The sequence below is a fragment of the Aotus nancymaae genome, unplaced genomic scaffold (assembly GCF_030222135.1).
Source record: "Aotus nancymaae isolate 86718 unplaced genomic scaffold, 86718_ANA_hifiasm-v0.15.2.pri h1tg000025l, whole genome shotgun sequence".
Classification (NCBI taxonomy): domain Eukaryota; kingdom Metazoa; phylum Chordata; class Mammalia; order Primates; family Aotidae; genus Aotus; species Aotus nancymaae.
In genome coordinates, this window is record NW_026988438.1 from 31,824,941 (window position 1) to 31,852,714 (window position 27,774).

General features: G+C 41.2%; 1 protein-coding gene across 3 annotated transcripts in view; it reads right to left on the bottom strand.

Annotated features, from left to right (window-relative positions):
* Positions 1 to 27,774, bottom strand: part of CREB5 (cAMP responsive element binding protein 5) — a 422,757-nt gene that overhangs the window by 327,650 nt on the left and 67,333 nt on the right. For all 3 annotated transcript variants that reach the window (XM_064380525.1, XM_012447789.2, XM_064380526.1), the window contains exons 2-3: positions 15,335 to 15,406; positions 8,966 to 9,059 (exon numbers count right to left, since the gene is read on the bottom strand). In XM_064380525.1, the coding sequence (XP_064236595.1) occupies positions 8,966 to 9,059; positions 15,335 to 15,388 (148 nt within the window). In that variant the 5' untranslated portion in view covers positions 15,389 to 15,406. The remainder of the gene's footprint in view (positions 1 to 8,965; positions 9,060 to 15,334; positions 15,407 to 27,774) is intronic.

The window sequence follows — 27,774 nt, forward strand, 5'->3', positions numbered from 1 at the left end:
TGCTGCCGAAACATTTCGGAGGTCCCCTGGACCACCACGGATGCCAAGCCTTGGGTAACTCTTGCAGTGGAGGGGAAGTCCATCCCCTTCTTAATCAACAGGGAGGCCACCCACTCCACGCTGCCTTCCTTTCAAGGACCTGTCTCCTTGGCCTCATAACTGTTGTGGGAATTGATGGCAAGGGCTCCAGGCCTCTCAAAACTCCCCAAGTCTGGTGTCATTTAGGCCAGCACACCTTTCCACATTCTTTTCTAATTATCCCCTTGTTCAGTTCCCCTGTTAGGCCTAGATATCCTAGCACAGTTGTCTGACTCTTTAACTATTCCAGGGCTACAGCCACACCTCATGCCACCCTCCTCCCTGAACCTGCACCTCCCTCAGTAGCTCCCCCGACAACCTTAACACTAGGGTGCGGGACACCACCTCCTCACACTTACTGACCAGAACATGGCCTTTCAGTTCTCACTAACTCTCCAAGACCTCCGCCTCATCAATCAGATTGTACTTCCCATCTGCCGGGTTGTACCAAACCCCTACACCCTCCTATCTTCCATACCCGCTTCCACAACTCACTGTTACCTCAAAAACGCTTTTTTCTAAAGCCCAAATTTCTTCCCCATTCATTACCTATCTCGGTAACGTATACCCATAATCTTTCGCCAGCATACACACGCTCTCCCTGCCAACCATAACCAGTCGATTTCCCAAACCCCAACCCCATCCACTAAACAAAAGCTTCTCTCCTTCCTAGGCATTGTAGGATACTTTCATCTCTGGATACCAGGTTTTGCCCCCACTGACCAAACCACTTTATAAACTTTCAAAACAAAAATTTAGCTGACCCCAGAGACCAAAAATCCTTCCCCCATTCTTCCTTTCCTCCCCTAAAAAAGGCCTTAGAGACTGCTCCTACTTTAGCGCTCCCCAACTCCTCTCAACCCTTCTCTCCCTACACGGCAGAAATAAAAGGCTGTGCCATAGGAATATTCTTGCACAGGAGCCAGGCCCACGGCCTGTAGCCTTTTTAACCAATGTAACCTCACAGTCCCGGGCTGGCCCTCATGCCTACGCGCAGCAGCGGCTGCCGCCCTGATATTCCCAGAATCCCTTAAAATCACAGGCTATGCCCCCTCACCCTCGATGGCTCTCACGACCTCCAAACTTTCCCCTTCACACCTCACACTTACTTTCAGCCCCTTGCCTTCTCCAGCTTTATGCAGTCGCCCCTGCTACTTAAACCACACCCCAGAAAGTCTCTGTTTCTATTATTTTCTGTCTAACTGCGCTCAAATTCACTGTACTCATTTACGTTTACATGCCCTGCTTTTGTTTAAGTGGCCGGTTTACACTTTTCCTCCAGGCAATTACGGCTGATATTTCACTCTTAATCTCAGCCCAGTTCTCTGCTCATACCCAATCTTAATGAAAGTGAGTGGTTGCTTATAGATACCGCATGCTTTCTCATACACCAGGAAAACAAAAGCTCTCCCTCCACACAGTTACCCTACCAAACCCCACTACAACCTTTAACAGCCGCAGCCCTTGCTGGTACCCTCGGCATTTGGATCAAAAGCCCCAGCCCCCGCTGGTACCCTCGGCATTTGGATCCAAAGCCCCAGCCCCCTTAGGACACTTTCCCACCTTTTCAGTTTACACGTTCAGTTCTGTCGCAGCCAAGGACATTTTTTCCTGTGGTTCTTCTTCTTACATCTGCCTTCCTATCAACTGGACAGGCACTGGTACCCTAGTTTTCCTTACCCCCAAAATTCAGTTTGCCAATGGGCATGAAAGCCTCCCTGTTCCCCTGTGGTCCTGATATGACACAAGCAGGTCATTCCACTGATCCCCTTATTTGTAGGGTTGGGAATTACTACTGCACTCGGCACAGGCATAGCAGGCCCACGACTTCCATCATCACCTTCTGTAGCCTCTCTAATGATTTCTCTGCTAGCACTGCAGAATTAACTCAACCACTATCCCTTCTTCAAGCTCAAGTAAATTCCCTAGCTGCAGTTGTCCTCCAAAACCGCAGAGGTCTTGATTTACTGACTGCTGAAAACGGAGGTCTTTGCCTATTCCTAAATGAAGAATGTTGTTTTTATGTAGACCAGTCCAGCCTCATATATGATGCCATCAATAAATTAAAACGTAGCGCCCAAAAGCTCACTCATCAGGCAAATGGCTACTCTGGAGCTGGCTGGACTGGCTGGACACTCTCTAACTGGGAGTCATGACTTTTTCCAATCCTTAGTCCTCTGATACCCATTTTTCTCATTTGGACCGTGTGTTTTCCGATTAATTTCTCAATTCCTACAAAATTGTATACAAGTGATAACCAGTCAGTCGATACGACAAATGCTCCTTCTAACAACCCCACAATATCACCCCTTGCCCCGAGATCTCCCAGCAGTCTCAATTCTTTCCCATTTTTAGGTTTTTGGCCTCAGTCTGCCTGCACCCAGGTGAATAAACAGCCATGTTGCTCACACAAAGCCTGTTTGGGGGTCTCTTCACTCAGAGTGCACATTTTAACATTTTCCTTTTTTCCTTTTTGAGACAAAGTTTTGCTCTGTCACCCAGGCTGGAGTACAGTGGCATGATCTCAATTCACTGCAACCGCTGTTTCCCGGGATCAAGCCATTCTTGTGCCTCAGCCTCCCTAGTAGCTGGGATTACAGGCACCCGACACTGTACCTGGCTACTTTTTCTATTCTTTTTTTTTTTTTAATTTTTTTTGCTTTCTTTATGAGACTGGGTTTTGCTCTTGTTGCCCGGGCTGGGACTGCAATGGCACAATCTCAGCTCACTGCAACCTCTGCCTCCTGGGTCCAAATGATTCTCCTGCCTCAGCCTCCCAAGTAACTGGGATTACAGGCATGCACCACCACACCTGGCTAATTTTGTATTTTTTTTTTTTTTTTTAGTAGAGATGGGTTTTCTCCATGTTGATCAGGGTGGTCTTGAACTCCTGACCTCAGGTGATCTGCCCACCTCGGCCTCCCAAAGTGCTGGAATTACAGGTGTGAGCCATCACACTCAGCCAATTTTTCTATTTTTAGTAGAAATGGGTGACAGAGTTTGGCCATGTTGGCCAGACTGATCTTGAACTGCTGGTCTCAAGTGATCTGCCCTCCTTAGCCTCTCAAAGTGCTGGGATTACAGGCGTGAGCCACCCCTCCTGGCCAGTGGTCATATTTTCTGTCTTGTGGTCTAGGAAGCAGAGAAAGCCAGCCTGCAGCGAAAGAGAAGGAAGGAGGAAGGATACTCAAAAATAATCAGAGACTGGGAATAGAAGATGCACCCTGGGGGTGTCGAGTTCCCAGTTTTAGTTACTTCCAGAAGCCCAGCTGCATTCCTGTCCTTGCAGTGCATGGCCACGCATCCTTTTCATAAACCCATCTTTTCTGCCTGTTAGCCTGAGTTTCGCTTCCTTGCAGTTCAAGAAATGTGGTCTCAATCACCACCTTATCACTTCCTCCATCTCCAAACTATAGTTCCCTTTCTCAGCCCATTATTTTCCTCAACTTGAACTTCCTCTTTTCCTTTGTTTTCTTCTAGTTCCCTGCAGAAAATTAAAAAGTATCCTGGCCCCACACACACACAAAAAAAAGAATTTGGAGTGAAATATGCCATCTTCCCTCTGGCTTCCCTCTTAAAACACACAGGGATTATTAAGTAGACTCTTCTAGCAAAGAACCATGAGCAATGGATTTGGGTTCTCTGATTGGATGATCATGATTAGCCTCTGGGGAAAAAATGTTTTACTTCCCTGAATTATTTCCTTCCCTTCTCCACTGTCAGAATTAGGTTTAGAGCCTGGAACTAGAGATAGGCCCTGATTTTAGACCTAGTCTAGGGACACAGTTGTGTTCTGAAGGACTGTATTGTCATTTATGTCAGTTGCTCCCTATTAAATGGTGAGTGCTGATAATCTGATGAATGAGGGAAGGTGGAATGAAGAAGCCAGTCTTTCCTGCCTCTCTTCAGTGTCAGCTCAAGATACAGTCAGCTGTGCCACAATTGGTCTTGTGGTCTTACCCACATCCAGTCCCACCACATTCAGAGGTCAGAGAGAAAGGACCCTGAGCCTAAGGTACCCAGAGGCCTTTCCTGCTGGCCACTTGCTATGACATTGTCATGTTTTGTCTTCATCATAGCACTTGTCACTAACTGATACTTATTTACTTATCTGGGTTTTTTGTTATTATCTCCCTTCCCCTGTACCCCACTTGAGTAGTAAGTTTCATGAAAAATAGAGACCTCACCTGTCTTGTTCAATGTAGCAATTAACATATATTGTAGGCACTCAACGAGTGTTTGCTGCATGAATGAATACTTGGCGATAGAAGGGCAACTTCAGCCCCTCTTCCTACACCTTGACTGGTGCCTGCCCTAACTTCCCTCCAGGCACAGATCAGTTGCCTGTAGCATTAGCTGAGCCATGACATCATCGGTAGGCTACCTGGGCATCTAAAAGAAACACAGTTCCACGTGTCTTTCTTACGCCTCCCACCTGAGATGTCAACTGGGTTTTACCTTGCGGGAAAGATCCACAACACTCTTGAACTTCATGTTCCCCTCCCCATCCAGGCAACAAAATCTATCATCCTTTAGGTCACACACACAAACACAAACACATGTGAGCACATGAGAGGACATATATGCACACACAGCCCTACCTGGGAGGGCTGTTTCAATCTCTCTCCACAGTAAATGCTGAACTTGCTGGTATCAAGATTTACAGTGGAGATGGAGAAAAAGGCATGTGCTCCATTTGAGTTTTTGTTTCAACAGGAATTCTCATTTGGAATATTTGGAATATTATTTGTTTGTTCAGCAATAAGGTTGTGCTTTGATTCTCATTCTGGGTCTTTCTTTTCCTGCACAGAACCCAGGAACTCTATAAAGAAGTCAGGGTGGGGACATTTACCAAGACAAGATTTGAAATTCCCAGGTACCTACCCGTAGTACCACTGAAACAGACTCAGACACCACCCTCTTTACCTCTATACTGACATTTGATCATGATTTTCAAACCAAGCATTGCATCACATAATAGGTGGTAACTGTGAAAGTGCATTGTCCTCTACACATTCCCACTTCAAACTCGGCACTCAAAACCCTTCGACATCACAACTTCCATTTCTAGGAAGTTATTGTTCTTCACAGTGAGAACAGCTGAAGGGAAAGACATCCATCATCACATTAGGACTCTAGAAATGCATCATGTCTGTGTACATGTTAGTTATTTACTCATTTTTTTTTTTTTGAGACAAGTCTCGCTCTGTCACCCACACTGGAGTGCAGTGGTGCAATCTCTGCTCACTGCAACCTCCGCCTCCCAGGTTCAAGCGATTCTCTTGCCTCAGCCTCCTGAGTAGCTGAGATTACAGGTGCCTGTCACCATGCCCAGATAATTTTTGTATTTTTAATAGAGACAGGATTTCACCATGTTGGCCAGGCTGGTCTTGAACTCCTGACCTCAGGTGATCCGCCCACCTTAGCCTCCCAAAGTGCTGGGATTACAGGTGTGAGCCACCATGCCCAGCCAGTTTCTCTCTCTCTCTCTCTCTCTCTCTCTCTCTCTCTCTCTCTTTGTTTTTACGTGATATTAGAATACTTTGTTTCCTTAAAAGATAGATAGAACTCACACTAAAGACTTCTGGAAAACAAACATGCTCATTAAAATTTTATTTACCTTATAATATTTTGTGGCCTATCATGAAGATGAATGATTGTACATAACTTGAAATATAGTAACAATAATTATAAAAATAATATAACTCAAAACATCAGGGCAAAAATCTTCAAGTTCATCCTAGGCCATTTTTTCAAGCAATATTTAATTACACATTTTATTTCAGATGAGTTGAGGCTTGTCATATTTTAAGAAGACAAAATATGATAGATATTTATATACTGTATTCCAGCCTGGGGCACAAAAGCAAGACTTGTCAAAAAAAAAAAAAAAAAACTAATTCTTAAACTCATAAGATACTAAAACTCAACACAGACAGTATGACAAAATACAATTACAAACTAATTTGGTCTATGAACATAGTTTTAATAAAAGTATACTCAGAAGCTTTTGATAAATTTAAATAAGCAACAGTCAAGTAAAATCTTGTCATACATGTAATCATAATCCAATATGCCACAATTACCATTATGGAAAATGAAGCTTGAGAAAAACACTAAAGTATTTCCTGGGGAAAAAAAATTTTAAATAACCAAGTAAAAATACGTAACACAATAGCCTATTCTAATTCAGGATGGACAATGTTGGTGTGTTACATAGAGTTCCGTAAGTGCAAAGAAATTGAACCAGACGGATAGCTCTCATTCCCTTCCAGTAAGAAAATTCTATGAAACTAAGAACATGCAAAGTGGGTAACAAGTTTTAAAATTTAGCACTTCATTTCATTAGGGGTATTAAATGGCCTCACACCAACCTCGACATAAACCATGAGAAAGCAAAAGAAAAAATGTCAATATATCACTCATGCTGTTTTGCCTCCTATTTATTTCTCTCTTCATTTTCTCATTCCAAATATGACATAATAAAAATTAGAGTTACTTTTCTCCAAATAATTTTCCACCTGGCACTGCCAGTGATTGGCAGGAACAGCCTCAAATTAATAAGGATCCGGTACGAACAATTGCAAAGCTGTAAGAGATTAACCAAAAAAAACCTGCTGAAGCACTATACAGAAGAACGCTTCTTTGGAGTGTTTGCACATCTTCAGCTGCTCTTTTTCAGACCTTCAGATGGGGCTCCTTAGAGGACCATCCTGGCAGCCTGCCTGAAAGATTGCTCTGGTACTTAAACCATAGTTGTAATCTCTCTACATAATCATCATTCCCTAAACTCACCTCCCACTCCTCTACCACCACGCAGCCTATTTGAGGGATCCGATTTGGGAAAAATAAAGAGAGAACTTTTGAATTTATTGGGAACTGCAGAGTCTACAGCCTTGCTACTTGTGTATCTATGCTCACTGATGAACCATTAAGTTATACTGCAAGTGACTCCATAGAACATAACAGATAAAAAACAAAAGAATAGGCCATTTCTCCTAATCCTTCTAGGCTGTTATAATTCTTACAAATTTGAGTTTCTGCATCTCTGTTTGTAGACTTAAAGAAAGACAAAACAATTTTTAAACAGCAAGCTCAACAACATACAGAGGCTGAGAGGCGGCGCGTGGAGGGTGAAGAGAAGGGCACAGGCTGCCTTTGAACTCGGAGTCTTCCAAGCCAGAGCACACTGGCACTGGCAACAAGTCACTGGATGTGTGGATGGCTCTGACACCAGGAGTACTGGGAGAATTTGACCATGTCTATAAAGTGGCAAAGTCTGATGACGCAGTAGCTATGCGCAGGTCAGTGGGTTAGGACTGCGGATCAAGGGCCCTCATCTTTTCCCTGTGGTCTGAGACTGGGACAGAAGCTCCATCACCTGTGCCCTTCCTTCTCTATCAGTAACACTGGGTTATAATACCCTGTCTGACAAAAGTCTTAGCGGATTTATTGGTAATTGTGATATCCTGCATCTGTATCCTTGAACTAAAAACAAAATAAAAATCTAAAATAGAATTATCAAAATCATCATAATAAAGTACTTATAAAATTAAAGTAACATAGAAACACTAAATCACATGAGCCAGGCCTGGCAGGACAGTTTGTTTCTCTTCTAATATGTTTAAAACATATCCACAGATGTGCTAAGAGATGGGCTAAGGTGAAAATTTTCTAGTCTAAGAAAAGTAACAAGAAACTATCTGATTATCCTGCTAGGGTTTATGTGACACTTTTCCTTACATTCTTTCATTGAATCTTCATTATAAGCCTCTAAAGTAGGCTTGGCAGATACAATCATTCCCAGTTTTGGGGGAAAAAAAACTGAAGCCCGCAAAGTTTCAATAACTAGCTCCAGGTCATGGGCAGGTGGGGCGAAGCTCAGAATAAAGCTCAGGTTCCTCACTCCTGTCCCTGCACTTTTTCTAATTTACCATATTACCTCTCAAAATGAGAAGAACTCACAATGAGCTGATGGCTTGTTGGTATTATTTCTGTTCACATTTGCTGAGTATTTGCTGTTTCCATACACTCTTTCATTTCACCTCCCACATATGAGGGAGGTACTGTTTCCTAAGGACACCTTCACTGACCATCTCAATCCAGAAAGAGGAGCTCCTTCTACCAAAGTTGCATAGCATCTTTTCCTTAAAATACTCATTTGATACATATTATGGATGATCCTTTATTGTAGCTAAGGTTTCACATGCATGCTATATAGTGATATCCTTGAAGACAGGAAGCATAAAATCTTTGCATTTCCCATGGCTCGCTGAACAGTGCAGTGTGCATAGATGCCAATTAACATTTGTTGCTGGAGTGTGATTACAGGTTTTTTTTTTTTTTTTTGAGACAGAGTCTTGCTCTGTTGCCCAGGCTGGAGTGCAGTGGTGCGATCGCAGATCACTGCAACCTCCACTTCCCGGATTCAAGCAATTTTTGTGCCTCAGCCTCCCAAGTAGCCGGGATTACAAGTGCATGCCACCACTCCCAACTAATTTTTTTTATTTTTTGTGGAGATAGCGTTTCACCATATTGTCCAGGCTGGTCTCGCTCAAACTCCCATCCTCAAGTGATCCTCCCACCTTAGCCTCCCAAAGTGCTGGGATTATAGGTGTGAGCCACAGCACCCAGCCAGGTATATGATTTTTAAAACAACTTATATAGAGCCAAGTTGCATAGTAGTACATATTTCACATTCTAGAAAGTGAGAAGTTGCTGCTCTTCTATCATTTGGATGAATATTTCCTAATTATATTTCTGTTATACCTTAGAAACGTGTATTTTCAGGTGCACGATTTACAGTGGGACTTGCCTACCAAAAGAACAAGTATCTTGCATGAAACAGATCTGATCGCCCAAAGCTTCTTTGCCTGATGCTCCTTACCTGATAACATGTTGTCTGTTTTTATTGAAGGAAACTTCAAAGTCATTTCATGCTTGTGCCTATGAATCATCAGATGGTCCTCTGTTGGGAAGCGCTGTCAGACAAATAAAAAAAGGGGGGAGGGGAGAAAAGCCATTCAGCTTTATAAAACATATTTACCATTATTGAGAGAAAGACTTATTCAGCATTGCAAACATGACAGGCAAAACAAACAAACAAAAAACAGCTCTGAAGAAGTGTGAAAGCATGAGTAAGTGAAGTTGCAAGCTTTTTTATGCAAGCAAATGTGCTGGGCTGTTCCTTTCAATTACACCCAAATATATACATCATAATTTCCATTACAGTTTACCAAAGGGGTTAACTACAATTGCAGAAAAATCTGTACTGATGATAAGCAGAAAATTTTTGCCTTCTATGCCTTCCCTGGGAACTTTTTTGAAAGGACTCTACTTCTTAGATAGTCCCTGGGTATAACCAAGTATGCTGACTAATCAGTAAACTGTATATTTCTTTAGGAGCTATGGGTTTGCACTTTAAACTTTGTGTTTAAAGAATAAAACATCAAGAGGTAAATGAACAACACTGAAGGTATTAAAATAACATAAATACAACAAATAAGTAAGCTGTGCCCTAATGCCTACCTAATTAGGCAGCATCTTTAAACAAATAAAAGTGTTTAAATGAATGCTTATTTGTGGTCATGAAGAATAATAATGGCAACATGACAAGTTAAAATTTTTCCATTTCTCCTCATACATATCAGAAAACCATGTCCAAAACATGAAAGTGAATTTAGACCTGAGTAGTACTGGAATTTCACAGAATCATTTGGAACTTTTCAAAAGTAGTTAATGTTTAACATAATAGTGTAAAATTAAGTCTAAGGTATGATAAGTATGCTAGACATTATCTATGGATTAACCAAAAGTAGGAGAAACGCATGATGAAAGAAAAGAATCTTGATTCATGTCAGACTTTGGGAAAGAATTATTTGCCATGCCTAATTATTTGACATATGTATCTACGAATGTATACTGTGAAATTTGTACAGTACGTTTCCATTTATGAAGACCTTGCCCACCTATTATCTGATATTTTAAAATTATCATATGATTTTAGAGTAACATGAGAAATTATTTTTAGTATTCTATGTTCTGTACAATGTTAACAAATCAATGCTTATTTTTAATTTTTAGGGAATGATGTTATGGCTGTCAGAAATGCTGCTCCCAAATGTTTTTGGCTGTCTGACTTCCTGTCACATGGTGGGACTGAATTTTCTGGCCTTCTTGTGGTTGGTGAAGCCATGTGACTACTTCTGCCCATTGAGTCAGGAATGAAAGTGACATGTCGCCCAGAGGCCAGCCTCTAATTTCTGGTGTAAGACATTCTAGCATTCCGCCTTCCCCTTCGTTTTAACATGGCAACTAGCAAGATCAGAAACAGTGGCTACTCAATCATCCTAAATCTCTGAGGCACTATGAAGAGCATTTCTGAATTCCAAAGGGTTATGAAGAACTTCCTGCCAATCTACAATAGAAATGTATCCTTGGGGAATAGAAATAAGCCTTTGTTGCTCTAAGCCACTGAAGCTTTGGTGGGATTTGTTATTGTAGCAGATCCTAGCCTATCCTGCCTCAGACAGTTATGCTTGTAGTAACTGAACTTAGCAGAAGATCTGCTTTATCAATGTCAAGTGAAAATATAACCGCAGATGATATATTCTGCTGAATATTTCCAAATCTTCAACAATTTAGAAAATCTTTCAGAGCTTCCTGATTCCTCAGGATAGTCAATATAAGTTTTAATTACCTTTGTTTACTAGTGTAGAAATGTTTTCTGCAAATGGCGTAGATCTGTGTTCATGAGAATGAAGAAATTCCCTGAGCTGAAGTATACGAAGTATTCTCAAAGTAGTTCTTTGCATAAGTATCACTTACTTACTTGTCATTTGTATTATATAAATTAGAGAGCATTGGCTTTTGCAAAACATGGTAAGTATGCCAGATTTCTCAATACACAGAAGTTTGCTTTATATGACGCGATTTTTTACTACTGCTTCATCCATTCTCTCGGTCTTCTATAACACTGTATAATGACTGCACCAAGTACGTAGACTACCACATGTGACTTAGAGACTGAGTTGCCTAGTCTTTCTATCAAACAATTAATTACAATTTTTGTTTTATATATATATAAAACCCAAAATACACTATAAAATACTGTATTTTATATGTACACTGTATTTTAAATATACTATATATTTTGTACATATGAAAATACACAACATGGTAACAGCCTTCATTTAATATCTATAAGCCATTTTTGACTTTGTAAAATAATAGCCTAAGGTAGGATATGAACCAGAATACTTCTTAAATAACAATAATTTCCATAGTACCACATATTAACTATAATGATTTTCCAGGTCAGATAATGCAGGACATTGTGATTTTTTTAAATTCAGCAGGAAAATAGCAGCAAATTATAAATAACCAAAATGTACAGTCTGCAACAGGTATACAGCTGAGAAAGGCCACCGGAATTCAGAACGTGGTTAATTCGGAAAACAAAGAGAGAGTGAAATTAACATTGAGCTCTGTGAGATTACAAAGAGCAAGAGAAACTCCTCCTTCTGCGACAACATAAAAAATCTCTCACATAGACAGGCATGGTGGCTCATACCCATAATCCCAGCACTTTGGAGGCCCGAGGCAGGTGCATCACCTAAGGTCAGGAGTTCGAAACTAGCCTGGCCAACATGGCAAAACCCCATCTCTACTAAAAATACAAAAATTAGCCAGGCGTGGTGTCACATGCCTGCAATCCTAGCTACTCAGGAGGCTGAGGCAGGAGAATCACTTGAACCCAGGAAGCAGAGGTTGCAGTGAGCCCAGGTCGTGCCATTGCACTCCAGCCTGGGTGACAAGAGCAAAATACCATCTCAAAAAAAAAAAAACCTCTCACATATTATAAGTGATTCCCAATAGAGCTAAGTTTCTTTCCCATGGGGAAAAAGGAGAAAAAAACCCTTTCTTCGCCCCCAGCACAGTGCAGGCACTGATAACCTATATTTACTCCCCTTTCCAATTCTCAATCATCCTGTCTTCTCCATACAGGTTACCAGGCTGTGGGACGTCCCTAAAGTAAATCCCATGGCCACAACAACTGGCTTGACTGTGAGTTTCTAACACTCCAGTGACTACTGGTTACTGCTATGTTTTCTCAAATTCTAACACCTCTTCCATTGAAAGATGCACATATTTTTGTAACAGCTTGTCAAGGAAAAAATACACTTCCACATTAAATGAAGACTTCGAGTTTTAGAAGCATCTTTACATTTAAATCTGAAGCGGGGGAAGCTTAGAATTGTTCTTTAAAAATCAAGAAACTTTGTCAATCCCCATTTCCGTGTCTGTCCAACCATTTCCTCAGTCCACTCAGCCTTCTCTAGGAAATGACCTGCTCCTTCACCAAGAAGTTCAAGGTCATTCAAAATGGACTCCCTTCAACCTTTATTAAACACCTCTACTTCAGCATGTTCATGTTACTTCCTTGATACTCTTTCCAGCCCCTCCTTTCTCAGAGGAATTAGCATTCCCACTCCTCTCAGGTTCATCCACACCCCTTATCTTCTGGGGATTAGCCCTGTAAACCAGCATGCTCACTCCTTCTGTCTCACTGATTTCTTGTCCTTGACAAACTCCAGCTTGGCTATCCTTTAATTTTAAAAAAAAAGCTGTTTCCTTCTCAGGCTACCATTCTATCACTCCGCTTCCCGTCACTGCCTAGTGCTCTTGAAAGAGTTCTCTATGCTTGCCACCTCCGCTTCCTCACCACCCACTCACTCATTAATCCCTTGCAGTTTGGCCTCCGCCCCTGCTCCCCTCTCATGGGTTGCCTGCGAGCACCTAGCTGCCAAAGCCAACAGCCTCTGCCCAGTCCTCTAGCTGTCCCAGCTCTAAATGCGCCTGACACCGGTGACCACACGTCTGTGGCATTCATTTCTTTCTACCCTGCCTGTCGCCAAAAAGAAGGAAAGATGGCTTAGAGCAATACATTCAAATACATTAAAATAGTTTGGGAGAACGTGGGTTAGAAGTAGACAACCTCCTAAAAGAAGGAATCTGAAAGAAAGGGAGGCTAAAGCCAACTTGCAAATCAGAGGGCAGTCATTCTCAATCAGGAGCAATCTGGGCCCCCAGGGGACATTTGGCAATGTCTGGAAACATTTTTGGTCGTCACAACTGGGGAACGCTTCTGGGATCTAGTGGGTAGAGGCCAGGGATGCTGCTAAACATCCTACAACACAAAGGACAGCGACCCAAGACATAGAATTATCCAGCTCCCAAATATTAATGGTGCCGAGCTTGGGAAATGCTGCCATACAGTCCAATACCTAATGTCCAGCTCTCTTCTCTCTGACTTACCTAAATATTAGATACGGCTTATAGCTCCTTCCTTGAAACACTCTCCTCTACTGTCCTACACAACCCCGGACGTTACTGGGAATCCTAACTCACCCTGCGTTCTTTTGCCTTTGCTGTGTCTCTGGCATTCCATTACATGCCCCATCCTTAGTGGAGCCTGCCCTTTACCTCCCCAAGTAAAGTCAATCCCTGTTCTATACTCTTCAAGGAGGTCTATGGTCTTCCTTCATAGAAAATTGCAATTGACTGATGAACTGATTTGAAGATCATGTGATTATAGACTTGATTCCTGAACTAGAAGCTCCGTGAGGACATGGACACATGTGTCTTGTGACTACTGTTTCCCCAGAGCAATCAGATTGCCTGGCACATAGTAGGCTCCCAAAAAGTATGTTGAGAAGACTTGAGTTGAATCAAACTTAATGTCACATTTTCACCACCAAAGCAAAGCAAACTGCTCAAATTATCTGATACCCTTTGGCTATCAAGACTTCTCTTTAAAGAATCTGAATGAGAATCAGTTCTACTTTGGGAATTAAGTTTTAAGTTAGTTACCCTAGTAACTTAGTAAAGTGACACTCTGCATCCACAAAGAAGAGTCCCAGTCTAGCAGCATTTTCACCAGTCCCTTGTCATTCTGTTTTTTCTTAGCGCTTTCTACTGCAAAATCATCTCCAAACCAGTTTGCTTCAAAATCATGTTTTTCACTGCTTTTCTTATTTATAGTTTGGAGATAAACATTGACACAAAGCCCCTGGTGAAACTTCTAGAACCTGAGCAAAGGACTCTGGTTGTTCAGTCAGTGATTAATAACACCAGCAATAATGTCTTGTATTTCTATGGCCTCTTCCCTCCAAAAGTCTCCCAGAATCCTCCACAAACTCCATGGGGAGATTAATAAGAAGGGTCCTCAATGGGTATCAGCTCTCACCTGACTGCTAGGCATTGCTCTACATGCTACTGCCAATCCCACCACATGAACAGGCAGGAGAGTCAGGGAAAGAGTGTAACTGGCCACATCTGAAAGATGCCTGTGCTCTAGGTTCCAAACTTGCCCTATATCCCACAAAATCGAGATCTAGGCATGAGAGGAACCGTGTGTAGTCATTTGCCAATTACTGCAATGTGGAGATACTCAAAGCGTCAGGAGTAGAAAAGGTCACTGTCACGTTTTAAAGGTAAAGTGAAAAACTCTGATTTTAGGTGATGAATGTTTCTAATTTCTTTCAAAGAGGTAGATTCCAGTATAATAACAGTAGCAGCAGCAGCAACAGTAGTAACAACAGTGGACAATAACTGAGCTCTTACTGTGTGCAGACGCTATACTAAACACTCTACCCGCAGTATCTCATCAAATTCTCACACTAATTCCACTTGATGGAAGTCGTCAGAGGCTAAAAGAGATTTAATGCAACACAGCAGGACAATTTCCCCTCTTAAAGTTTAGATGCATAGGAAAACTGTAGGCTCTAGAAGAGTTATAGGGAGTTTGGGGGTTTTTTTACTCAAATTAGAAAACAAAACAAAATAAAATTTAACCTAGGATGTTAAGTTATTTCATCAGTCATCTCGAAGCCCAGCCAGGATTTAAGTGGCTTTTGTAAAAGTAAGCACTCTCTTTCCCTCTTTCTGAAATGATGGCCCTGCACATTTGATAGGCGGGATACATCTGGTTTGCTTCCAGGGGGAAGTTAAGGGCGGAAATGTCCAACATTGTTACCTTTCAGGGGATGTGAGGGAAGTAGTTGGAACTATTCAAAACTGAATATAATGATGGCAATGAAGATGATGATGATCATGAAACTGATGGCGAGGAGGACCTTGGTGGTGTCTTGGTAAAGAAGGAAAGCCCAGGGAGGGCATGATTGCTGGGTGAGAGTTGCTTCCCTTTCAGAAAGTAGACTCTGCATGTCAGAGCACGGAGGATCCGCACACTCACCTGGGAGCAGCCTGGGGCACTGCAGACAAATGGCCTCTCCTGCTCCAAATTCATCTTGGATTCCTCATAAATCTGAAGGATCAGAGGGAAAGGGGGGAAGGAAAACAGAAATCCATGAATATCTTGAATACCTTCTGCTTCTACCTGAGCAATGTGAGAGGCAATCACTCAGAGCCCCCTTTCTACACCAATACCAAATTAGATAAGCAGAACATTAACACGAATGAGCACACGCCCTGCTTGGCTGTAGTTGTTCAGGCTCACCTAGGCTGGGCCCCTACTGACCTTTCTTGGGTGCATATTGACTGTACTTTGAAGAAACGTGCTATGGAGCATTCACAGCAGAAATCCTACCTGTGGAAAACCACCTGGTGGGTGCTATTACCAGGAAAGACCACACCTGTGCAGGAAGATTCTCAGGCAGAGTGCACCCCTACCTTTGTTCAGTCCTGCTGAAAGCTTTCGGGATTCGCTACTTAGGACAGCAAGAGAGGTGGCAATCACTGGGTAATTGCCAGTGTGAAATGCCAACCCTAAGCAACAGGTGAAATGGGACACCGACCACCACCCCAGCAAGCTTCAGCATTCCCAAGGGACTACAAAGTAGCTGTGGCGCCAGCTTAGCAAGTGATTCTGGCCGCAAACTGTGGTCCTCAATTCCCTCTCATCTCAGGCATTTGATGTGCCTCAACTAAAGTTATCCAAGTTATGCAGGAGTAAATAGAAATCCAAAAATGGCAAAAACTTGATGTTGGCTATTTTGTTAATTTGGCTTTATAAGCCGATTTGAAATTAACATTAGATTAAGGTTGCTGCCCTCTGATCCAAATACATCATTTGGAATACCATAGCTTTCAGGAAAAAAACCTTACACTATAATCAGATAGGTGGGGCATGATGGCTCATGCCTGTAATCCCAGCACTTTGGAATGCTGGGGCAGGCAGATTACTAATGTTAGATCACTAACGTAATCTTCACTGAGGTCAGGAGTTTGAGACCAGCCTGGCCAACATGGTGAAACCTTGTCTCTACCCAAAATACAAAAATTGCCGGGCGTGGTGGCACAGGCCTGTAATCCTAGGTATTTGCGAGGCTGAGACAGGAGAATGGCTTGAACCCAGGAGACGGGAGGTTGCAGTGAGCTGAGATCACACCACTGCACTCCCGCCTGGGTGACAGAGCAAGACTCCATCTCAAAAATAAAAATCAGACATATGCTAAATTATACTTTGTCTTTTCTTATGTAGCAGTTCAGTTTTCTTTTTTCTTTTTTTTTTTTTAAAAAAAACAGAGACAATGTCTTGCTATATTGCCCAGGCTGGTCTTGAACTCCTGAACTCAAACAGTCCTCTCACCATGGCCTCTCAAAGTGCTGGGATTACAAGCACGAGCCACCACACCCTTCTGTATTTCAGTTCTAAGGTGCATACATTAGGCAAAAATTGAATGTAGTCAAAATTACCTTTGCAAATCCTCCCAAAAGCCTATATAAGTATAGCATACATGGTTTTGTGGTTACCAATCCACACAGTAACATACATACATATATATAAATCATATGAATAACTATGCAAATTTAAGTCACATAACTTAAATAATATTTTATATCATATCCCCCTTTTTTTTTTTTTTTTTTTTTTTTTTTTTACCATTTTTAGAGTTGAATTTGCATGTTATATTGCTGCTAATGGTATATGGCTCTATTACTGAATTAAAACCTACTGCTTTTACTGTGTACACAGAAAGTCATTTGCTTCTTTAAAATGCCACTTGTAGGTGATTTGAATAGGATTCACAAGTCACCTTGGCTCCTGAAATAGGAGGTTCTGCTTGGAGTCATAGAATAATCACCCTTTGCCTGAAGGAAGCGTCATTATCTTTCAACCAACACCAATTATATGGTACTTTGTATGTCGCTACACCTTTCCCCGCAAACACTAATGTTTTCAACAACATTCTTTGGGAAAATATATGTAAACTTTCACTTTTCTGAAGCACAAAGTGAAAAGACTTGCCTCAGATAACACTGTCAGTCAGATATTTTAAAACAATATAAAGGAAATTTAAAAATGTAAACCTATTCAAATCACTATTTCTCACAATTATACGACTTTCACAGTGATGCATTTTCACTCTTCATTTGGCCACCCATCAATACAGTGACTAGCATAATTTTATAGCTTTCCTGTATCAACCATATTGTGTAAAATCCTTTATTGTATTATATTTAGAAGAAGAAAGAAAACACAAATATCTTTGGAATCTTTCTGCTTGCCCTTGTCTGAGAGTGTTGACCAATTAAAATAACATCACATTTCATTGTTCATTTGATTTTGCCATTGCAGATCATAGACCATCTCTGTTCCCCACTATGAATACTGAGAACTTACTACTAAGTCTCAAAATAAGGGGTGACTTTAAAGCTGATAGGAAACAATAGATGCTAGGGAGGATGTGGAGAAATAGGAACTCTTTTACACTGTTGGTGGGAGTGTAAATTAGTTCAGCCATTGTGGAAGACAGTGTGGTGACTCCTCAAGGATCTAGAACCAGAAATACTATTTGACCCAGCAATCCCATTACTGGGTATATACCCAAAGGATTATAAATCATTCTACTATAAAGACACATGCACACGTATGTTTATTGCAGCACTATTTATAATAGCAAAGACTTGGAACCAACCCAAATGCCCATCAATGATAGACTGGATAAAGAAAATGTACCACATATATACCATGGAATACTATGCAGTCATATAAAAGGATGAGTTCATGTCCTTTGCAGGGACACGGATGAAGCTGGAAACCATCATTCTCCGCAAACTAACACAAGAACAGAAAACCAGACACCATGTGTTCTCGCTCATAAGTGGGAGTTGAACAATGACAACACATGGACACAGGGAGGGGAGCATCACACACCAGGGCCTGTTGGGGACTTGGGAGGGAGGGCAGGGGATGGATAGCATTAGGAGAAATACCTAATGTAGATGATGGGTCGATGGGTGCAGCAAACCACCATGGCATGTGTACACTCTGTAACAAACCTGCACATTCTGCACATGTACCCCAGAATTTAAAGTATAGTAATTTTTAAAGCTAAAATGATTTTGATCCAAGATAGAATAAGCAACAGAGTTGTCAGGCTATCCATTAATGAACTATGTCTTAGTTTTCTAGTAAATTTGTTTAAACTCTTTCACTATTTCAGTAGCCTTCTTCTCCCTGACCATTGTCAGATCATTTAATTGCTCCATGCCTAAGGTCCATACCTTAATAAGAGGGGTATAAAGACCAACCTTCAGCAACCTCATTCCTCATCATATTGGCTACAGGGCCTGGTAGATATTTTCATATGTGGACAAAGGTCTGTATATCTGTGTGTCATTTGGAGGCGTTTTTTGGGTAAGGGTTACTGAAACCTCACTCTAATATTAAATATTATCTATTTATAAAATTATTAAATATAAAGTACTATCTTATTTGCCCAAGGTGACTCTTTCTTGGATACCACTTACGAGCTTTAGTTGCTAATGTAGAATGTTATTCTTACCAAGTAACATTAGATTTCATAACAGTAAAATGAGAAAGTTCCATATATGCACATTCATGGCCTACATCTAAAAGTGGTAATTAATAATAATTAATGTCCAAGTAACAGAAATGATCAAGACTGGAAGTGCTACTGATGACAATTTAAAGAGATTCATTAACAAGCAAAGTAGGGAAGAGACTGACCGGGCCCAGACACATAAGTATGAGGGGAAAGTATTTTTCTACCATAATCCCAACTCCATCCCAAGCCCTAGCCCACCAATGTACTGACCTTCCCCAGAAATTCAGGCCTATAATGCTAATACTTTAACAATTCTGTTTGGTATCAACATTTTTCGCCTTATCTTAATTAATGGCTGCATTTACATATGAGCTGCAGCAAATATCTTAGAATTACACGATGATGCTGGTGCTTGAAGACAGCACAGGCTCAGCCACATAGATTCTACTGTCTTAATCGAGCCTTCATGATGTGGATGTTTAGAGGAATATAAATTGAATCTGTTAGCCACTGAGATACATCAGTGTAAGAAATCATGCCTCAGAAGATGTAAGTTGAGAAATACCATCTGTCCTCAAATCACTTAGAGTTTAGTCACTGACAGGTTCTACTGACTTACAATTGTAATGTTACTATTTTAAATTGTAAGTGAGTCTTTATCAATATATTACATGCCATGGATCCCATGGACAAAATAGATTTTAGCAACATAATACTGGAATAAAAGTCTTCAGATGGAGTGGCAGTTGCTAAAGTAAGTTTTCAGTGATTAATAAGGTCTAAAGTGAGTGGGTGTGTATATATAAGTATGTGAACTTCAACTGCTTTATTCTGATGCACTGCAGTTCCCACATTTAGCCCTCTGCAAACAGCACTCCCTTGCTAATTCCTTTCTGTGTAGGTGTTTGCAATAGTTTTTCTAAATGGTACCTCTCTACCACATAGGCTTTATTACTTTTATCAACTAGTATGATCTGGTCTAGTGTATTAGTCAAGAGCCATGGTTTATTTTTATGGCCTATTATTATGGTTCTTTTCTAGCACATATTGTAATAATTATTCTCTCAAACAGACTCTTATTAAATAAAGCCCTACATAGATTCTTTTACCATTCATCAGGTGGGGGCAAATTACTCAGACAGGATTTGAAGGAGGCTGTTCTCCCTCAGTCCTCATCCTCTCATTTCCCATTCAGCTGTTTTACTGGCTTGGATTTTTTAATGAACCAAGTTTTGCTTGGCAACTGCTATACCCTGGGCTCCACTGCATAGAGTTTACATAGTAGGCGTTCTATAAATATTTGTGGAATGGATAATGATCCTGAGTCATCACAATGCACTGCCCCAAACAGCTCACCCGTTCTTTACTCCTCAGGCAGTGGTTTTCAAACGATGTTTGCCCTGAATCAAGTTACTGGTGAGGTAAGTAGTTTTGGGGAACACTCAGTCTACCTGGTGCCAGTTATGGCCAGAGAAGAAATCTCTCCAGATTTAATGAAAAAAAGTCAATGATGCTTTCCGTAGAAACAATGAATGAATCTAGTTTTATTCAATTTCACATGTAAATGTATTAATCATTATAAATTGTTCATTACTGTTGCCATAGACATTGACATAATTAAAGTCCAGTCTATTTGTGGGCTGAGTATGACCCCCATGAAGCAACCTTTGAAAGACAATGAGTAGTCCCATACCTTTGGTTAGACACTGTCATAATTGTGGCAGATGCTGCCTCATCATTTAGTAGTTTCTTAACAGTACTCATTTTTGTTTCTCTTTTCCAAAATTCAGATTCAATAGTCAATTAGAAAAAAATGTCCCGTGAGGTTAATTTCCTTCAAATTTTGGGAAGATAACCAAAAAAATTCTGATAACAACCCTAATAGTACATAAACTGAGTTGAGGTTTTTCATGGTTGACAAGGAGATGACAAGCTTGATTTACAATTCAAACCCTCGACTGCCACAGGATTCCCTGGCCTCGCAATGAGCAAGAATTTCTTTCATTGTTCAGCATTTGACCCCACAAATTCCTGGTCTAAAATGGGAAATCATCCACAATGGCTCATGCAATCCATTCAAATGCTTTGCCAGCCATTTAGGGATATACTTGGAAATACCATTTCACGAAAGGCAAGCACTGCAAAAAGCAAATGATACTGAAAACGTGGACAACCTACACAATATACTGTAAATACCTATTTTAAACTTAAGGGTAACAACTAAGCCCAGAGGGAAAAAACTGACATCATCTGGTTTGCTGTAATCAGTCAAGAGTGATGCTTGCCCATCTAAATTGTAGAGAGCCATTACTAATCCCTAGTTAACATCAAACTCTAATCTTAGTGGGATGGCACAAGTTTCCTCCATTCACAGCAGAGGGATTCCCACAGCGATATGGAATTTGCAATAGTAAATAGTAAGACACTAAAAGTGCTGTTCTAATCTGAAAACCTGGCATGTGCTCTTATAAATACCAAAAGTTATGGGAACTTCAAAGCTACAAACTGAAATCATGAGTATCAGTGAGCACTAGCAATAATTTGGCTATGTCCCCCTCACCTCTGATATTGTTAACTGGGAAATAAGTGCATTATAGATTTGAAAGGGGAACTCGAATTTTAATCGTGATACTGACAACATTTGTCAGCATCTCTCACTCTACTGTGAGTGTGGGAAGAGCCTTCTTGGCAGGACGCACATGAAACAGACCTTGCTACTTTGTTGTGCTTATGAGACCCTCAGAACGGTTCTAGAGGAGGAAACTGGCCCTTCCTGAAGTGCCAAAAACAGCTGGGAAACACGAGCACCTTGAGTTAGTCACACTGTGTGACACTCCACATCAATCCTGCTTTCTTCCTGGGAACAAATGTTGTTTATTAATTAAATTAGTTAAGGCCATGGCCAATTTGCACTTCGTGTTTCTGAAACGAAGCAAGTATTTATCTCAACACATCTGTCAGAAGGGCGAGGGGACACACACAATAATCACCCAACACATATTCACCAAAAAGACACTCTCAATTTATTTTCTTCTAAGATGCCTGGTTCTACTTTCAAAGCAAGGATGCAGGTAGGTTATCCCCACATGTGGCTAGCTGTTGGGAAGGAAGTATATATTCAATTTGGAGCTAAGAATTTCTCTCTTTGGAAGGGATATTGCATCTTTCATTATCTTATTTGCTCATCTGTAAAACAGTGCCACTGGAGAAAAACACCGTAGGACAGGACCATTCAAAGAAGTATTATGTGAAAAATGTCACTATTGGAAGCTAACTGCAAAGTAAGCCCTCTGGATTTCATATATCTTTATTTTTCAAACCTGAATATCGTAACCTCCAATAGAAAAATAAACACCTTGAATTTGAGTCCAAGAAAATCAATTACTTTGTGTATGTCTTTATATCTTTCTGTGTGAGAGTCTCTTTCTGTGTATATCTTCCCTGTCTCTTTGCATGTCTGTTCCTCTGTGTGTGCCTTTCTCTCCTCCCTTTGTGTTTGTCTCCTTATGTCTGTCTGTCTCTCTTTCTCACACAGACACATGCACATACCGTTTTATCAGTAGTGTTCTTAACCAGCGTTACTGGTAAAAGGATCTAGTGGCCTTGTTTCCTGTTGCAGTGTTATTCTTGAAGCGGGCTGCAGTGAGAATCTGAATTTCATTGGGCTATTATTATTTGCAGCTGTGTGACCTTTTTAACCCTGCTTTAAAAGTGACATTTCAGCCCTCAAGCTTGAAACGCCTGAATGCTACAAGGTTTTCAAACCAGAGATTTACACAGGGAAAAAGACCAAGAGTGGGGCTGTGCCTTGTAAGTGAACATTTCACCAGAACTTGGCATGAAGAGGGTGTGTTCCCGGGCAGTTTAGAGCCAAAAGTCTCCCCCGGAAGGCCTGAACTTGACACATAACACTGCGGTTAAAGATCGCTATTCCGTTCAAACCAGAAGACTATCCCTGTTCTTAAAAGATGTTTGCCATCCCCTGGTATCCCAAAAGCTCAGAATCCTACAACCTGAATCACAGCCCTCTTGGGGATTGTGTCACACTTTGTATCATGCTTAGGGGCTGTCAGAAGTTCCCTTCCAATGAGGCCCACTGCTCCCAGGAGGAGGGATTTCCAAACATCTTTTGTCTCTGGAAACTAACCCGGATCTTACTTCCCAGAGGGGGCCCTAACAGGAGTGTCAGGGGCTCCCGTCCTCTCACGTCCTTCTGCAGAGGTTTGTGGTTTTATTTATGTGGCGCTTAGGCTGTGTATAGAAAAACATTCCAGTGGGATTGGGTTTTCATATGTTAGATTCCTCTTTTTTTTCTTTTTTTTTAAATTTTCCATATGTTTCTTAAGATAGGAGATCTTTTTTTTCAAAGTTGCTGGCTAATTCTGACTTTTGTTTCACATAATCCTGTCTTATAACTTTCCTCTCTATGGGTTCAATAGTTCAGAACATACTTGGTAATAAGCACTTGAGTAAGTCCCTGAAGGTGCGTGTACTGCATTTAGGTCCTTGTCCTCTTGTTCCCATCTAGTACAATACACTTTTTTGCAGAAGACATCACATCTCGAAAAAAAAAGAAAAGTTTATTTGACATGTATGTGGTTAACAAAACACTAGTGTAGAGATTCTTAGGTTTTGAAGGAAATATTGAACGTAACCAAATCATTTGGCTTGTTTCTAGTGGGACTACACAAAACCTCAGAAACATGCTGAATGGTGGCAAACTCGCTTCCTTTTTACCTGCTCTCACTGTGCACAAAAAGGAAAGAAAACAGAAAACTTAGAACAAAAGCTAGCCAAGGTTTAGGGTGACACTGTCATCTTTATTTTTCCAGAAAAGAAAGTATTTCATTGTAATTTAAAATAACTGCCCCCCTGAACTCTGGAGAGAAAAAAACTATGATAGCAAAGAAATTCATGCCAAACTGGATCCATTCTTCATACTGGTGGAAAGCAGCTTGCCTTTTAAAAAATCCAAGAAAAAGTTCAGCAGTGTAGTTTTCTCTCCCCACTTTGTGCCCTACTACAGTAAAATTTGCCTCTTCAGAATTGGAACACATTCCCAAATGGTACTGCTCTGCCTCTAGATACTTTTTAATGCATTTTGATGGCATTTGATTTTTTTTTTTTATTGCATTTTAGGTTTTGGGGTACATGTGAAAAACATGCAAAGTTGTTGCATAGGTGCATTCATGGCAGTGTGATTTGCTGCCTCCCTCCCCCTCACCCATATCTGGCATTTCTCCCCATGCTATCCCTCCCCAACTCCCCCCCTCACTGTCCCGCCCACTCCCCCGCAACAGACCCCCGTGTATAGTGCTCCCCTCCCTGTGTCCATGTGTTCTCCTTGTTCAACACCCTCCTATGAGTGAGAACATGTGGTGTTTGGTTTTGTGTTCTTGTGTCAGTTTGCTGAGAATGATGCACGGCAAAAGAAACAGTCACTAGAGTGAATCGGCAACCAACAGAATGGGAAAAAATTTTTGCAGCCTACCCATCTGACAAAGGGCTGATATCCAGAATTTACAACGAGCTAAAAAAGATTTACAAGAAAAAAACAAACAAGCCCATTCAAAAATGGGCGAAGGATATGAACAGATACTTTACAAAAGAAGACATACAAGAGGCCAACAAACATATGAAAAAATGCTCATCATCACTGGTCATTAGAGAAATGCAAATCAAAACTACATTGAGATACCATCTCACGCCAGTTAGAATGGCGATCATTAAAAAATCTGGAGAAAATAGATGCTGGAGAGGATGTGGAGAAATAGGAACACTTTTACACTGTTGGTGGGAGTGTAAATTAGTTCAACCACTGTGGAAAACAGTGTGGCGATTCCTCAAGGACCTAGAAATAGAAATTCCATTTGACCCAGCAATCCCATTACTGGGCATATATCCAAAGGATTATAAATCGTTCTACTATAAGGACACATGCACACGAATGTTCATTGCAGCACAGTTTACAATAGCAAAGACCTGGAACCAACCCAAATGCCCATCGTTGATTTTTAAACTATTTTCATGTAAAATAATTATCTTTCAATATTCTTAAGAGTCACAACATTTTAGTCTAGTTTTAGTTTTCACACATGCAGATGCTTTTATTGGATAATGTTAAGGGATTTTTTTGGATTTTTATTCTAGATAAGTATCTGTATCTTCAGCAACAATATATGTTTGGTCCATCCAATGTATGGGCTGAAGTCATACTCAGAACCACTGAAAATTTTCGTTTTGTGCATGAATGTGAGCTACCACATGTGAGACTGCATCAAACCCAGTGATGCCCAAGCCAGACCACTCTGCTCTCGGCGAAACCAGAAAGAGACTATTTCATCTTATCATTAACTCTTATGATTACCATTACTAACTTCCTCTTGAAAGACACTTGAGAATGATGGTATCAAACCGGGTGCTTTTTTCCCTTGACCCTAGCAGAAAGCTGGGACGTTCCCAGGTTATATTCTAAAGTAGCCAGCAGTTGTGTTTGGAGCCTGCGCCAGCTCACAGTGTCTGTTGAACACGGGGTAAAAATATACCGAAGCCTTGATTCAGATTCCTAACACGTTCTGCTTCAAATGTCAAGTGTGTGAACATTTGACAGTACTAGGAGGTCACTTAAAGACCATGTTAAGGCAAAAATCTTGTGCCCTCTGAAGCTTCTCTCATCATTTGAACAAGGTTCTCTTTTTAAATACTAGCAAAAGGTGCATTTTCAGCCGCCTTCCTGGAAAAGGCATCATTTCCTTGCGTGGCCCAGGAAGGGGATTTAGAAATATGTGAAGCCAATTATTGGTTGCTATTATTTCTGAGGGGTCACCCTTGGCATTTAGTGGGTGGGGGCCAGGGATATGGGATATTCTGCAATGCACAGAATGGCTGGCTCCGTGCAACACTGGAGTCTCCTAATCTGATAGCCAGTAGTGTGGCTTTTGCAAGAATAATTATAGTGTAAGTACCCACAACTGCCTCGCCCATGCCACCCAGTTTAGGGTAAAAGGCAGATTAGGAATGAGACAACAGCATGAGTGAGACAATAAAAACAAAGACCACATACAGAAGAGGAGATGAAAGTAGGGACTAAGTGCGTCCCCACCTCTTCATACTTTTCTAAGAGCTCTGAAAAACTCGGGCAAAGTTAAGCTTATGACAAGGCCAGATTCAATGCCAATTAAAACTTTATGAATATTCAAAAGAGTATGTGAAATTATCATTCCCTCTCAGTGTGAGGGAGGGCTGGGGTCTGCTGCCAACATTTCAGCTAAGCATAAGCCTAGCCTTGCAGTTCAATCCACAGAGGAGGGAGATGACTAAGCTGCTATCAATTAGCGTGGCTTTTTCTAGGTAAATCATCTGGCTTGGCCACCTACAGCTCCCACTGTCCAGATAACTTAACCTTTATCTAGAGCAGCATTGACTCAACAGTGGCAAAACAAAGAGTTGCCCTAACGTCGAAATACGTCTCCTGCTCTGATGCTTTTTCACTTGTGATAATTGCCTTGTTTATTTTCTATGATTACTGAGAGGACAGCTCCATCATAGAGAATGTGTTTTCCTTTCTTTTTTTCTACTTAAATAGAAAACATCACAAGCTTCTAAATTCTGCTTTAACATTGCTGGCACCACTAGCCCTCCGTTCACGGAACACTTATCAGGGGAACTTTTGCCTCTTAACCAACTTCTCAGTAAGAAAGCTTCATCAGCCGAAAAGAGCAAAAATACACACACATCTACATATTTTTTTTCTTGTGGCCTGTTTTCTTATTGAGAAGTTTATATATAATATATATAAATATGTATATATATTCACACACTTTACAGGGATTCTTTCATTCTGATAAACAGGCTTAAGACTCAAAACTCATGCCTAGCTCGTATTGTAACATGAAGAGGACACCGATCTCATAAAGAAGCAACTACAAAACTCTAAGCCCACCTCTCTACACAAGGTTCACCAGAGTTAAGGATCACTATTTTTAAAGTGCAGAAATAAGTTGTGTGGGGTTTGGGGGGTTTGTCTGCTTGTTTTTGAGACATGGTCTTGCCCTGTCACTTAGGCTGGAGTGCTGTGATCACAGCTCATACGGCCTTAAACTCCAGGGTTCAAGGGATCTTCCCACCTCAGTCTCCTGAATAGCTGAGATACTACAGGTGTGCACCACAACACCTGGCTAATTTTTCACCTTATGTAGCGATGGGGTCCCCCTGTGTTGCCCAGGCTGGTCTCAAACGCCAGGGCTCAAACAATCCTGCTGCCTTGTCCTCCCAAAGTCCTGGGATTACAGGTGTGAGCCACCATGCCCAGCTAATAAGCTGTGTTTTCGGGGATTGCTAGATTATTTCCACGGACTAGAAAAGTCCTTCATGTCTTTCTCAACGTCCTACTAAACAAAAGAATCACTCACTAAAGCCTACAAATCCACTAAAACGCTCTGGAAAAAGCAGATGGAAGGAAAAGACCTTTTCCTTGAACCCCACCACCCACGAGAGGTTAACACTGTGCCAGACTCCAATTCATCCAAAGGTCCAAGCCATTAATAAACAAACGCAAGGCCTTCTCTTTTTACGCCGCAGGGCTCAGGCCCCCGAACAACAGCACCATTTTCGAATCCACACTCCAAATCAGCATGAAAAGGGAAGAGGATTTCTTTAAATGCCCCTGTGTTCCCAAACCTAGGAGTCCTGCCTAGGCATCAATGTGGTCTCTTTGCTCAGGGGGTGTAGGTCATATACTGGGAAAAACCCAGAACCTGGATCCTTCTGAAAAGGAAAGAAAATAGAGGAAGTGGTTGCCGGCAGCACCCAGGAGGGACACTGGAGAAGGCCTATCAGACATGCCTATTGAAAGGCTGAAGAAAGGGGAAGGGAAAAGGCC